This window comes from Carassius carassius, chromosome 8 (genome assembly GCF_963082965.1).
Source record: "Carassius carassius chromosome 8, fCarCar2.1, whole genome shotgun sequence".
In the NCBI taxonomy this organism is placed as follows: Eukaryota; Metazoa; Chordata; class Actinopteri; order Cypriniformes; family Cyprinidae; genus Carassius; species Carassius carassius.
The window spans coordinates 9,276,272-9,291,615 of NC_081762.1; the positions used below are offsets into that span (position 1 = coordinate 9,276,272).

At 34.5% G+C, this 15,344-nt stretch overlaps 2 protein-coding genes across 4 annotated transcripts; one reads left to right on the forward strand and one right to left on the reverse strand.

The window, feature by feature from the left end:
* The first annotated feature begins 1,278 nt into the window (after positions 1-1,278).
* LOC132145183 (visinin-like) lies at positions 1,279-6,364 on the forward strand. The gene is made up of 4 exons (XM_059555988.1): positions 1,279-1,427; positions 2,357-2,744; positions 5,969-6,080; positions 6,180-6,364. Exons 2-4 carry the CDS (start codon positions 2,364-2,366, stop codon positions 6,260-6,262), a joined length of 576 nt encoding a protein of 191 aa, XP_059411971.1. The 5' UTR covers positions 1,279-1,427; positions 2,357-2,363; the 3' UTR covers positions 6,263-6,364.
* A 2,124-nt stretch (positions 6,365-8,488) lies between these two features.
* On the reverse strand, positions 8,489-14,226 carry LOC132145184 (germ cell-specific gene 1-like protein). Of its 3 annotated transcripts, none has more exons than XM_059555991.1 (7): positions 13,765-14,226; positions 13,194-13,417; positions 11,221-11,415; positions 10,587-10,634; positions 10,004-10,162; positions 9,798-9,909; positions 8,489-9,193 (listed from the first exon to the last, which is right to left on the reverse strand). In XM_059555991.1, exons 2-7 carry the CDS (start codon positions 13,387-13,389, stop codon positions 8,794-8,796), a joined length of 1,110 nt encoding a protein of 369 aa, XP_059411974.1. In that variant the 5' UTR covers positions 13,390-13,417; positions 13,765-14,226; the 3' UTR covers positions 8,489-8,793. The 3 variants fall into 3 exon arrangements, with proteins under 3 accessions (XP_059411974.1, XP_059411972.1, XP_059411973.1); XM_059555989.1 differs by having other exon boundaries at positions 11,215-11,415; XM_059555990.1 differs by having other exon boundaries at positions 11,215-11,415; positions 13,761-14,226.
* Between the last annotated feature and the right edge of the window lie 1,118 nt (positions 14,227-15,344).

Sequence of the window (15,344 nt, forward strand, 5' to 3'; positions counted from 1 at the left end):
TGCATTCATATTCAACTGCTTGAGTTATTGTAAGAAAAAATGATAAAGGAAACTTTTTATTGAAAGATGATGAACTACAAGCCAACAATTTGTCACTGACTGCATGACAAAAAAAATAATTTAATTTTTCACAAATTCTCTTTTTTTTAAATTAGGTTAAGATATGTTAGCTTACCTTTTCTGTAAAAAGAAAAGAGGTATAGACATTGACTAGAGATTAGGCATTTGTCAAAATAGATTAGGATATAAGCATTCACTGTGTTAAATCTTAGGACATGTTCACTGGTGAGCGTTTACAGTAAATTGACATTATGTTTGGGTCTGCACTTAATCAAGCATATAAAGTGGTAATTATCTGGATACCAGTCATTAAAGACCTGTGCACAGAAACTTGGCTTTCCTGTGATGTCACGTGTTATGGTTCTTTCCCTCCTTGTTCACTCTTTCCAATGTGTTTATTTCAGTGTTCTCTCTCTCTTTATAGATAGAGGGATTGTCTGGGATGGGGACATTATCATGGGCAGGTCAAGGTAGACTAGGGACAGTAAGCTGATCAGAAGAAGACTATCAGGATGTATTTATGACCCAGAGAAAATCCAACACTTAAAAATGTGGAAAAGTGCAGATGCAGTGCAGTGCAGAAATTCAATATTCAAACTGAACCTCTTATTTTTTCCATATATATATATATATATATATATATATATATATATATATATATATATATATATATATATATATATAATGCTGATAATCATGTCATTGCCCAGATAATTTCAAGTGTTTTTTTTTTTAATCAGCTACTGGAAATTTAGAAGTTTTTATTTCAAAAGCCAATAAGGTACATTAAGTTGGTGTACGCCTGGAGGAGAAGACCATTACCACTTAGTTTAATGAGATTTATGAAGATCTGAATGGAAATCCATCTTTAATTGTTGAGATCAACGCACCCATTGGCTGTTTTTTGGAACTACATTTGTATTTAAAAATGAAAGTCTTTGCCATAATGTTGTTTACATAAGACAACAAATTAACAGGCTACAAAATTTGTCGTCATTTTATAATTTTGGTTCTTAAAATCATAAAATAAAGTGTAAAAATCTGGTATTGTGGTAAACAGTTGGATCATATGTTTTAACTCATCCAGGAGTGTGTACTTTATTTTAGTCATGATGTTAGAGCTGTTTAGCTAAAACCCAGAATGTGTCTATAAGTATTATGGAGTTAGTACAGAAAAGAACAGAAGAAAGCAATTGTGCAAAACATGAAATGTAAATCTCGTTCTGGCTGAGCCTTGTGGAATCTTGCTTAATTGACTTAAGTGAGTATGGACAGGTCGCTGCCTCCTTTAACACTGCCTCATTACTCTTCCAAACTCTACCTTGATAACTTCCCTTCCATTCTTCATTCTTGGTCCAAAACCACAGGTAAGCATATTCTTTTCTATACGTGCATACAAATACAAGACTGATTGATTTCTCTCTAGAGCACAAATACTAATGATCCTAGTGATTTTAATCAGAACTCGCATATTTTTTACTGGTTTGCATCATTGTATTAATATACACTGCATTAAACATTTATAAACGCATCCCAGTCAGTGGCTTTACTTTTTTTTCTCTTCTTTTTTTTTTCAGTTGTTTTCTGAGTTTATTCATTAATTTTTTTTATCTATTACTCCTTTTTTTGTTTGAGTTCTGTCAACATTACATAAAACCTTGGAAAAAACCTTTATGAGCCTGTGATATAGGTTGGGCAAAAACATAAACTAAATTGCTTTTTGTTTACTGCAGTTTATTAGGACACTTCCGTAATTTAATGACTTAAAAGGCATAGCCACTGATTATATCAGAGGACATATTTCAGAGGTGAGTTTTTTTTTCTTTCTAAAGAGAGGTACCTTTAAGTCTCATGTCTTCTTTTTTTTCCAATTTTGAAGTATTTTCATATTTTTTCAGCAACACTGACACTAATTTATCAGCGATGGGCGATAAAGAACCACTAAATCCCAATTTGAGAAATGTTATTTTATTAAGTATAATATACAAGACTGGGTCAAGATAGGGAACCATCTATTGATTATTATAAATTATAATAATAATAATAATAAAAGCAACAGAAAATATATGAAACACTTTATGTGCCATATTTCAGGAACACTAAGATGTTTAGTATCGTGGCTTCATTTTAATGACAATTAAAAAAATAATAAAGTTTTTGAAGGGAAATACTTGCTGTGTTAATTTACAGTTTTGACTGGAAACCTTGACTGACTAACACCTTTACTAAGGGCATAATTTCAGACCTTTGTTACTACATCAGTTTCTTCTATCTTCTATACTTCTATCACTCAAAGGGAGGTCATGGGAAATGCACAGAGTGGAGGGATTCCCAGAGAGATCCTGGATGACCTCAGGCTGACCACCAGGTTCTCTGAATCTGACATCACCCAGTGGTATGAAAACTTCCAGAAGCAGTGTCCTACAGGTCGCATCACACTACAGCAGTTTGAGGAGATCTACGCTAAATTCTTCCCTGAAAGTGATGCCAAAGCTTATGCCCAACACGTTTTTCGGTCCTTTGACACCAATGATGATGGGACATTAGACTTTAAAGAGTATGTTGTTGCGCTTCATATGACCTCCTCGGGCAAGTCGACCTTGAAGCTGGAGTGGGCCTTCTCACTGTTTGATGTGGACAAGAATGGTTACGTCACAAAACCTGAAGTAATTGAACTCAGCCAGGTAAGAAAATTATTAGATTTTACATAAATTGTACACAAAAAGTTGCATAAGGAGCTGTTCTCCAACCTAAACCTCCATTCCACCGATTTACTCTATTCTAAATATATCTATCATAGAAATTACTATGAAAATATATCACTATTTAGTTGATAGATTTAGCTTAAAGTGTGTCATTTCTATGCCGCTAAAGTCACCAAACAGAATTGCATAATTCATGATTTCTAACAGGCTTCCTTGAACACACCCCCATCTATATTTGGTCAGACAAACAAATAGCTCCGCCCCCAATACACTGGTTGAATCAATGTTGATTCAATCACAGAATTCTTCACATATAATAGTATTTCAAACTTAATCTTTCTTATTTGTTAATTAAGTTAGCCATGCAAATATGATATGTCACATAATTTACATAAACTCGAGACAGTAAGGATCACAAGTAAAACTGCATGGTGAATTTAGCAAAATATTTAGAAAATTTCCACCATTCACGAATCTACAAAACTAAAGTCTCAAGCTCAAGCTTTTTAAAGGTCAGATTCTGATTGGCTGTCAATGTTTTTTTTTTTTTTAAATTTATCATTCATCAAAATCGTTCTTAAAGTTTTTGCATATTATTGTTTCTGTGTTGTTTTTATTAGTTGTGTTGTGGAGTTCACAATGATTGTGGACTTCACTACAGTATTAAAACTTTAGTTAAAAAACACTTACACCCATTGGGAATACATTATGATTAAACATCATCAATAACATAAACTCTTACAGTTACTGTTGCTCAGCGAAATTTTGCAGGAGAAATCCAACCATTTTCGAGTTTGAAGTGTGGGCTAAAATGTTTCCCACGCAGATTTCGCTTGTGTTCCAGTTGGTCACACATATAGTATTATGATTTTTATTTACCTGATAGATTTTGTTAGCTTGAAGTGTGTCATTTCTGTGCCACCAATGTCACCAAACAGAATTGCATAATTTGTGATTTCAAACTAATTTCCTTGAACACGCCCCCATCTGTCATTGGTCAGACAAATACATGGTGCCGCCCCCAAATATATTGGTTGAGTTCAGAAATCTTCACACATAATAGTATTTCAAACTCAATATTTCTTATTTATTAAGATTTGTGGGTACATGTACAGAAACTTTAGGGAGAATTATTAGGGAGTTTCGAGTGGGGGCTAAAATATTTTAGTATCGGGCTTTGGGTTTTGGGCTCCAGTTGGTCACACAAATTTGCTGTTAATCATCTATTGCTACATTATTGATAATTAACAGTTACCTGCAAAACTGTAGCAAAGTGACTGAATCTTAAGTTTGCCTAGTGGTGGGACACCTCATCTAAGTCATAAGGCACCATGAGTCAGGTCATTTTGACAGTGACGCTTAAAACATAAAGAGAATTGAAAATTAAAGCTGACCTAAGAACAGCGATTAGAAGCATAGAGTGACATCATCCTTAAGCTTGAGCTCTATAAGGACTCATTGCGGAGGGAGGCAGAAGGATTGGGTGGTGGGTACTGAGAGAGAGATAAGCGATTCAATGTGCAATAAGGATTTAAGACCGTGGGCGCAGGGGGATTCAATGACATTTCAACTCTTAAGCCTTCTTCTAAGAAATGGCCGATCAGTTTCCCAGGCAGTAGTGTAAATTGTTGGACAGAGATGTTGTAGTATGAATCAATAAGAATAAATAATATAACTTAGCATCAAGTGATCACTGATTAGCATTCTCAGATGTGCCAAATACTAATTTTGCCTAGTTTATTGGAGTACAAATGGATAGATCACCACAAAATAAAAATTAGTTCGGAATTTACTTTCCTTCTTATCATTCCAAATAAGACTTTCTTTCATGGAACACACAGAGAGAAACTTATCACTGAATAAAGTAAAAATTAATGAGGGTTGTTGAGCTCCAAAAATGATTAAGGTCAACTCACACAAAGAAAATAACTATAATGATAACTACAGTGTCCACACCAATGCATTATAATGTTCTGTTCGTTATAAGTTCACACAGCAGTTTTGTCGTCTGAAACTTTAAATGCTTGAGGTCTTTAAAGTCGTTTGGATTCTGATTGGCTATCAAGGTTTTTATAATCCATTAGTAGGGCAAAAAAATAAATCTGAAAGTAATTCCAATTATATTGTTTCTCTGTGTCGTTATCGTTATAGTTCTTGTATTAAAACATTATGGTTGTAATTACAGTTACAGTTATCGTTCTTGGTGTGAACAGGTCTTATGCACTATATTTCATGTCTTCTGAATTATTTTTGTGTGAACAGACCAAAATTTAAAATGGTTATTGAAACCAATAATGAAATTTCTGTTTCAGGCTAACAAAATTTTCTAATATTTATTAATGGTTACAGTGACTAATGTAATTGAAAGTCTGTTAATTTTAGTCTTTTATTTATTACAGTTTTTTCACCTTGTATGCTTTGAGTTAGAAGTGCATTTCAGACCTTTGTTGTCCTTGTTATCTTGCTAAAACGCTCAAGTAAGATCGACACAACTGGCACCATTTCATCTATTTGTACTGGCCTATTGTTAGGTTACTTCAGTTATATTAGGTTGAGCCGAATCAGCATGCAAACAAATTACCAAACAAGCAATTTAAGCTCTAAAGAAGGAGTAAGACATATACAGCACTGAGACCAAACAGATAGGGAGAGGAGGGAATAAATTTAGCACATAGCCTAAACACAATCCATTAAAACTGAGCTAAGCATGGATTACAGGACAAAATAACAGATTTGGAAATAGGTTTGTGCGTCATGAGATGTTATCCAAAGAATAGGTCCATGTAATGGCCAACAACATCTTCAAAAAATAAAAATAAAAAAACTAAACAAAATCATAGGTATGTCCTGTACAGCAATATGACATCAATTGAACTCTGACTGAACCGAAACAAACATTTTTAATAAAGAATACTACACCTTAACATGCGACATGTTGAGACCCATAAATTATAATTATATAAAAACTATAGAACTCTACAAGGTAAAATGTATTACATGGCCCATTAACAAAGACACATGTGTAATATACAGATTTTGTATTTTGGCTTTCTTTTAGTGGCACAGTAGCCTACTTCAAATTTAAATTGTCACTAAACTATGTGATTCAAATGAAAATTCCGTATAAACTTGCTGAGATTTGGTGAGTTCATTCAGGCTAAAAACAATGTCATTTGATCCTGGTCTCACTCATTTCCCATCAGGCAATTTTCAGTCTCATACCAAAAGCGAAGCAGGCAAATCTTCCCAGTGATGAGAATACGTCAGAGAAGAGGGCAGAGAAACTCTGGGCCATCTTTGACAAAAAGGATAATGGTAAGTAATTGCTAACTTAAGATTCTTATGATTCATTTTTAATCGATATTAGCATATAGAGAAAACATTTACAAAGTAAATTCTCTCTCACACATGCAGAACGAGTCGCAGAGGGAGAGTTCATTGAAGCCGTTCAGTCAAACGAGATTGCTCTGCGGCTCATTCAGTACGATCATAAATGACCCATCATGATCATGTTCATGCAAACAGTGGTTTTGCCATGCTTGACTTCCTGTGCATTGGTTGTATATTAAACGCTTTCATTAAACATGCGCCATCCTTAATTTGTGTGTCGCCATTGTGTTCTGTTAGTTTCACAGGTTTTTATTAAAGCAACTGTAAGGCTTTTCCTTTATACTGAAATATCAGTTCCAAAATCAATCTGAGGTACACTCACATCTAATAATATAAATGGCTTCTCTCTGTTTCCCACATTCCCTTGCTTGACGGCAGCAACAAATGCACATGTAGCTGTCCACTGTAATAGGTTGTTTGCACATGACATCATTGCTGTGGTGCAAAATTCAGCTAGAGGCATGGAAGTGACTTTTATAGGAATTATAAAGGAATCGAGCAAAAACTCAAAATGATTATGTTTTGCGTCATTACATTTACATTTAGTCATTTAGCAGACGCTTTTATCCAAAAAGCGACTTACACATGAGGACAGTGGAAGCAATCAAAAACAACAAAAAGACCAATGATATATAAGTGCTATAACAAGTCTCAGTTAGCTTAAACACAGTACACTTAGCAAAGGGCTTTTAAATAATATAATAAATAAAAAGAAAACAGATAGAATAGAAAAAGAATAGAGCAAACTAGTATTACAGGTCTTATATTGTATAATAATTGAAAATAAAATAGAATACAAAAAGATTAGAAAGTTATCGAAAGATTAGTTCGATTTTTTTTTTTTTTTTTTAAAGAATAGTATTAGGATAGTGAGTGCTAAAGTTAGAGGGTCAAACAAAGATAGAAGAGATAGGTTTTAAGCTGATTCTTGAAGATGCATTATGGATGTTCAAGTCGGTCAGATTGAGAAACCACAAGGATCTTTTCTTGTGTGTGAAAATTTGTTGTTCATAAGGGGGTAAAAGGCAAGAAATTGACTGAAATGCAGGAAAAGTGGCTGGTAACCCCATAGATATGTAACTTATAGGCTATATATCTATGTGTTACCCTGCGTCTGTCTTTCGGGAGGAGCCAAGTCGGAAAATGCTCATGTGTGCAAATGGTTAATATAAGATATAATAATACATTAAGATCAAAGTACCTTCCAAGGAAAGTATTCACTTGGTGACTTTCTTCCATCTCGTCCATTCTGTTTTTCACTTCCTGTCCTCCATCTGAATTTTGCAAGTCTTCAGAATCACGTGATTGCAACAGTGAATTCTTCTCTCTAGGGGACTCCAAAGTCACAAAAATACACAAAACTACATACAGTTGCTTTAAGTAAAAGATGCCTATTTTAAAAATAATTGAAATATTCTATTCTATTCTATTCTATTCTATTCTAGGTTGAGGGTATGTTTGATTTCTGGCATGCATTTGTTGAATTAGAGGTTTGTTTGGCACATAGACCTATCTTACAACTCTATAAGTCTTTTTTTAGATTGCAGTTTGAATTCAGTTGATGAATGTCATTGTTTAGTGTCCTTTTGAAATTTGTTAATTATTCTCTCATATTAAGATATGGTGTCATTTCATTGTATGTTAATCCAAACAATATTCTTATGGTTTATTTTTTACACTATATTACATTGTGTTATTGCAAAACAGTTGTGTAAAGATTTTTTTTTTCTCCAGACAGAATATTACATATTACAAGTTAGTTATTGATTGAAAGGAACATTAAACAGTAACACATGTAATTATGTGTTGTGTATACTCTTACCATAACTTGAATATGTATGCTGTTACATGACCATCACTGAGTGAACATTGGCTTAAAAACATAAAGGAAAAACATTCTCCTCTCTTTGTGATTCTGATTTTCTTTTTTACCATTTCTCATTCTCTCCATCTCTCACTTTATCTCTGTATCCTTCTGGGGAGATTATTCACATAATCTTCTGTCAGGCTTTTGAAAGCATCTGTCTAAAGCTGCGGGTATTCCTGTTTTTCCTGTCTAAAGCTGCTGGTATTTATTTATTTCTTTTTTTGTAATCTGTCCACCGTCTTGTTGTAAATTCAGATTATCTGATATATTGTGCTTGATGATCTTATTGAAAGCTCAAAATATAATAAAGTGAAGAATGATTGTAGATTGACACAACATAGAGAGTCAGACGTGATCCAAACTAAATTGAAAGCGTAAATGTTCTCAGAACTCATGGAGCTAAAACTCTAAATCTAAATCATGTGAACACAAACATATTAGAAGTAAAGAGGACATTTTTTTTTTTTTACTATTATTGTACAAACAGTAAAAGAAACATCAAGACCTACATTTCAAATTGACACAAGGTTCCCACTCTTGCATGTAGGACTAATAAAACTGTAATTTTTTAATAATAAAATTACAGTCCAAAATGACTCACGTCTAGTATGCTGATTACATGAATACATGGATATTTCAACACCTGTGGAGCATGTTAACTTCTTTTTTTGAAGGCCTAACCAAAATATGGATCTAAATTAGAAAATGATATGCATTTAAACATGGTCACTGATACTGTTGATGATGAATGATGTCCTGAAGGTGTTATCCTCAACACATTTCATCATTCCCTTCCCTCTCTAATGCATTCTCCACCTCATCCATTTCTCTCTCACAGTCCTTGCATCCCTCTCTCCCACACCCCCCCACTAGTACCAGTCCATGAGGACTCTTTGCCCCCACCATACCCCCTCCAGACACATCCTCCCCGGGGCTCCATGTTGTGTCGATAAACGCACCCTGCTGGCATTGCTGAACGAGGCGGCTGACGGAGTAGAGGCTCTCACCACCGGTTGTGATGACCTCATCATAGGGCGGCGCATGGCTGGCAGCACGGGCCTCCTCCAGACGGATCCGAGCACGGTGCTTCATCTCAATCAGGGTTTTGGTGTAAGAGTTCAAGGTGAATACAGCTGCTGCCATGCAACAGCTGAAGGAGATCCATGCCATGCTGTGGAAGAAGCACCATTGTTTCAAATGAAGTGACTTAACACTATACCATTCAAAAGTTTGGGGTTGGTAAGATTTTGTAAGGTTTTTGAAATAAGTCTCTTATTTTCACCAAGACTTTATTCATTTAAAAACATTAATATTGTAAAATAGTATTATAATTTACAGTCACTGTTTTATATTTTAATATACTGTAAAATGTAATTTATTCCTATGATGCAAAGCTGGAATTTTTTAACCACTGGGGTAAATAATGTCAGAATAACATTTAATATTTGATCAATTATTTTTTATAAACAGATTAAATATTTATATTTGCAATATATATATATATATATATATATATATATATATATATATATATATATATATATATATATATATATATATATATATATATATATATATATATTTATATATATATATAGTACATTATTAAAATTATTCATTTTAAAAATAAATTATAAACATGATCAAAAGACTGCAGCTTCAAATTCTATAATGAACCCCAGATTATAAATGTTACCCCTGATTTTTGGAGACCACTGTTTATTGTATGCTATTTGAAAAAAATAAAGATGGATTAGAGAAAGATGAAGACTTACGCAAATGACCAGCCATAGTCCCACGTTTGAGGTCTCCAGTCTTTGGGCCCTATGCTGACAGTCATCTGAAATACTGTTGTATACATCATATGTGCCACCATTCCCATCAGACCTGAAATGTAGAAAATATATTGTTCTCCCTATTTGTCTCTGTTAAATACTGATGAAAAAACTTTTTTTTTTTATTAAAGCTAACAGAAACCCACCAGACAGCACGGTACAGATGGCAGCAAAAGCATTGATCTTGAGTGCATACATGTCCTTATTCAGACACAAGAGCAGCAATTCCACCCACATCAGAAGAAAACCCATCGCCAGAAGGCTGATGTATGCAAATTCTGATATCACTGAGAGCCACAGAACTCCTACAGGATATGAAACAGAATCAGGAATGAGCTATTTCATGCCAATTTCTGTATCTATACCTCTTAACCCCATAACTGTCACCGTCCCACCTGTGGGACGCTTGGCGCTCTTTTTTGTTGTTGTCTTTTTCTCTATAAAATCTTTTAGTAAAAAAAATCATAAATTATATATCATTTGAAAGATTAGACTCCCAAGATTCATCCTATGAAAACCATTTTGATATCGGACATTGCGTTACCATGGAAATGGTACTTTAAAATCTAATGGCGGTCACCTCCCCCTTCGTGGTCAGGGTCAAGTGTCATAAAACATAATGCATTACGGCCTTTTTATAATCTTGGCAACAAACATATCATTGGAAGTGCACTTTAATGCATATTTAAAAAATGTGGCGGTGATAGTTAACAGGTTTAAACATCTCACCTTGTGTTTCTCCAGGGGTCAGTTCAATGAAGCTCCGACATTTCTCACCTGTGAAGAATAGGCACAGTCTTTGCCAACTGTTTCTTGAGGAAACATCAATCTATCAATCTAATAATCTATCAATCTATCTATCTATCTATCTATCTATCTATCTATCTATCTATCTATCTATCTATCTATCTATCTATCTATCTATCTATCTATCTATCTATCTATCTCTCTCTCTTTAAAAACAATGATGTGCATTATGTAACTTAAGAAACTTGCAGCCTTGTCCTCTGAGTTGTGTAAGACTGTCTTGTTGTAGCAGCTGTTGAGAACTGGGGTGACCCCATGGCAGTTAAATAAGGAACAGATGTCCAAAGGGACTGAATCAGGACATTAGTATCAAGAACAGCTTTGACAGTTGGCCATATGACAGTAGTTGCTTTATGAGTTAAAAGTGTGCTTTACTCATTTTCTTTGAACCCGAATTGAATTCCATTCATTGGAATTTTATATAAAGTCTCTAGCTAAACAGCTGCAAAATGACTGTCAATAAAAGTGAATTTTGATGATTTATCACTTAACATCATCATTTAAAGCTAACAGATATCAGAAAGAAGTATACTGAAACATTTGCGCTCACCAGCACCGTCATTGTGTTTCTCACAGGACAACCAGAAGCCAGTGTGAAAGTAGCGCTGCATGTATTTGTCTTCACCCGTCTCCCAGATGTAGTGAACTGCATTTGCTAGATTATTGGCTCTCATACGGGCCAGTTCCTCCTCCTGCTTTGGGGATATTGTCACATTGGAGTCTGCTTTCTTGGGGTCTGCTGTTGGGACCTCTGTGGAAAGAGGGAGAATTGAGTGGAGAAGGCTGGAGAACTGAATAAAAGAACAATGAGAAATAAAACGGGATTGATTGAATGCGTCAAATCTATTTTTTACGATTATACAAACACACATACACTCCTATCATTTTTGCTTTTGACTAGAACTGAGCAATGGACACTGATGACTCTGTTTTCCAAGATATCTCTTGTAATTTTGAATCCTTGCAGTAGTGCAGTAGGTTATTTTCAGGGGTAAGCTTCTTCTTTTTTTTTTTTTTACTGTGGTTATGAGTATGAGTTTTAAAGAACACATCTGTCTCTGTGATCAGGCTGCACTCTTTACAATTCTTACTAAATGTTACTCAAGTGTGTTATGCAATGACTAGGACTGGGAGCTTATTCCAATTTCATTAAAAACCAATACCAGAACAGAATGACGTTTCGGTTTTGTTACAGGTTGTGTATTCTGCTGACGCAAGCACAATGTCATACTAAAATTCCCCTGACAGTTTTATTCAACACCGTAACCCAATCATAATTAAAAACCACAGAATAAAAAAATTATTGCGACTTTTTATTTCACAGTTCACAATTTTCTCACAATTGCAAGTTTATGTCTCGCAATTCTTTTTCTCTCAGAATTGCATATCAACTTGTAATGGCAAATTATAAAGTCAGAATTACAAGATATAAACTCAATTCTGAGAACATATCAGACTTTTCTCCTCGGAACTAAACTTAAACTTTTAATTGTGAGTTTATATTTCACAATTCTGAGAAAAAAAGTCATAAATACGAGATGCAAACTTGCAACTGCGAAAAAAAATCTGAATTGCGTGTTAGTATCGAACAATTCTGATTTTATTTCTCACAAAATCATGTGACTTTATATCTCAATAATGAGTTTATATCTCACAATTCTGAGGAAAAAAAGTCAGAATTGTGAGTTTATATGACGCAATTAAAAAAAAGTCAGAATTGTGAGTTTATATGACGCAATTCAAAAAAAAGTCAGAATTGTGAGTTTATATGACGCAATTCAAAAAAAAGTCAGAATTGTGAGTTTATATGACGCAATTAAAAAAAAGTCAGAATTGTGAGTTTATATGACGCAATTCAAAAAAAAGTCAGAATTTTGAGTTTATATGGCGCAATAAAAAACAAAAAATTAAGAATGATGTAAACTCGCAATTGCAAGAAAAAAAGTAAAAAATTGTGAGATAAAAAGGTCACAATTACTTTTTTTTTCTTTTTTTTTGGCAGGAACGAGCTTCCATATAGTAGTGAACAAACAACGTGTTCAGTCCATTTGTATTCCAAGGCAAATGAATCTTGTGAACCAGTTCTTTTAGTGAATCAAAAACATGCTACGCAACCAGTGTAGCTTCATGAATATATGACTCTTGAATGAATGAACAGATTCTTTTTACTGAATCAAACACATACATCATGAACAGGTAAGTACCATTCCCAAACAAAAGGTTCTGATGAGTCGTTTCTTTTTTTTAATGAATCAAGCACATCCAAAATATACAAAATACACACAATTAAAGGAGTTGTAAAGGCATTTCTGGTTCCAAGGAAACCTTCCACCATAAAAAAGTTTCCTTATAGTGAAAAAGTGTTCTTTAGATAATATGTTAATAAAACTAGGAAAAGTTATTTTATTTAAGAACTGTTCACTGAAAGGTTCTTTGGAGAAACCAAAAAAAAGTATGATTCTATGGCTTTGCTGTGAAACCTTCCTTTTGTAATCTTTATTTTAAAAGTGTAGTTACACCACTTCTTACCAGCTGTGTAGGGCTGGCTGTTGTTCTGCCCGCAGTTCTTCATTTTGACCGGTGACAGACAGAGGGGTTTGACCACTTTATGTGTCCCCTCGCACCAGTATGAGGTACAGAAGGCCAAAACAGACAGCGCTAGGGCCAGAGAGGTCAGCGAGAGAGACAGCAAGGACCGATTCCTGCGGGACAAATGCTCCAACATGGTGGACTGATACAGACAGGACCAGATACTGCAATTTACAAAGAAAAGACAACATTCAGATACTAAGAAAGAAGCATTGTGTGCGTATCCATCTACAAATGAAATTAGAGTGAGTAAAGATGGGCCGAGGGAAAGGGAAGAGCAACATAAATGTGGTCAGTTTTGTACGGGAAAGCAAGATTATTAAACCTTAGAAGAAATGATTAAAGTGGCAGACCAGTGTCAAAATGTCACAAGAGAGGGGGGAGTTTACATGAGTGGAAACGACTAGAAATTGAAAAAGCAAAGGCAGAATTAAAGGTCAATGGAAGTGAGAGGATGAGCAGAGGATTTAAAGGAAATAGGACAGATGTGAGCATGTGAAAACACACTTGCCAGTGCCTTAGGTTTCCATATAAAAATGTCTTGGGTGAAAAGCAGAAACAGATCAGTAGGTGTTAAACATGTTCCCTTTGTCTACGACCAACAAATGTGGCCAATACGTCCTCAAAGTCAATGGAGATGAGGCAGATGATCACGAATCTTCATGCTGAACATTCAGAGGTGTTTACGTTCTTCAGCTCAGCACATAGATGAAATTGGTCATGATAAGTCGTGCAGTCAATCAAGAAAGACCATGTTCTTCTCTTTGATTTTGCCCATCTCTCACCTGGTCTCTTTCTTGGAGAGATTTACTCAGATTTTCTGAGAATTCCGTTCTTATTGTATGTCTTAATCACCAACATCCATTTCTTTGTAATCCTTTCTTTGTAATCCTTCATGATCTCTTCATGATCTGTGAGAGAAAGGTACATCTGTCTCTCCTGGTCTGTCAAGAGACCTCCCGACACCTAACCAACAAACCATATTATCAAGACAGAATAAATATTATGAAGTAGGTATTGGAGTCTGATCTAATAATGTAACAATTTACATTTATATTTAAATATATATAATATTTAAAAGAAATATTTCACAAAGATGTTTAAATAATTATGATCACATAAGGAAAAAATAGCATTACATCACAATATTTGCAGATATATGGTGCACTTCTATTTATTGTTATTTTATAAAAAATATTGTTAAAAAGTAAAGGCAAAATGCACACACATAAAAGCTGTCAAATTTATATTACATTTCCTGTAAAATATTTTATGCATTATCAAAAAATACAATTTAGTCAGAAAAAAAGAAATGCAACCCACCTTCAGCTGTAAAGACACTTCACCTCTGTTTCACTTCTATTACTTCACTGTCTCTCACTGTGTTTTCTTTTATTTATTCTCAACCTCGAGTGAATGTTTGTGACAAACCCACCCAGATTTCACTTAATCCGCCCAAGTCCATCTGTTCCTTCGATTCTGCCTCTTTCTATAGTTCCATTTAAATCTCTCTCTCTCTCTCTCTTCGCCTCCAACCAGGTTACATTCATCTCCTCCATGTGGGACTGTTGAATTAAATGGTTATCTTTAGATGTACACAGTGTCAAGTACCCCTAAGCACATGTATTTTGTCCTTTCTATAATCTTAAGAGCTTTACAGATTACATTTTATTGTCCTGGACTGCATCCAAAACTAAGCAATTTAACTACAGAAATGCCTAGAAATGCTTTCTTTCTCATCGGTTAAGGGATACAGTAGCCTAATGGTTAAAAAATATGTACTGTTAATCCAGTTGTTGCAGGTTCAGTGCCAAGAAATGGCATCACGATAATGCAGTTTGCCTGCAGGAAATTGCTCTGAATAATTAGCAATTAAATAAATATTATTTTCTGAAACCTTTGCATCTTTAAGAACACAGCGGAGCATGGGTCTGGACATATATTCCAGCACGGATCCCCCTTCTGTTTAAAACGGAGTAGTGCAATGGCCTAACTCTGCTAGGCTCTTCCTCAAAGTTTTCAGAATTATTGTCTGTGGAAACTGTCAAACATGCGGTTACATAAATAATGAAGCCACTAGAGTGAACACTT

Excerpts from the sequence above, each read along its gene's own strand:
- LOC132145183 (XM_059555988.1), top strand. The coding sequence starts at position 2,364 with ATGGGAAATGCACAGAGTGGAGGGATTCCCAGAGAGATCCTGGATGAC. Across the intron at positions 2,745-5,968 it reads AAGTAATTGAACTCAGCCAG|GCAATTTTCAGTCTCATACC; the intron begins GTAAGAAAATTA and ends ATTTCCCATCAG. Across the intron at positions 6,081-6,179 it reads CTTTGACAAAAAGGATAATG|AACGAGTCGCAGAGGGAGAG; the intron begins GTAAGTAATTGC and ends TCACACATGCAG.
- LOC132145184 (XM_059555989.1), bottom strand. The coding sequence starts at position 13,389 with ATGTTGGAGCATTTGTCCCGCAGGAATCGGTCCTTGCTGTCTCTCTCG. Across the intron at positions 9,910-10,003 it reads CATCTGTACCGTGCTGTCTG|GTCTGATGGGAATGGTGGCA; the intron begins GTGGGTTTCTGT and ends TCTACATTTCAG. Across the intron at positions 9,194-9,797 it reads GACTATGGCTGGTCATTTGC|CATGGCATGGATCTCCTTCA; the intron begins GTAAGTCTTCAT and ends CTTCTTCCACAG.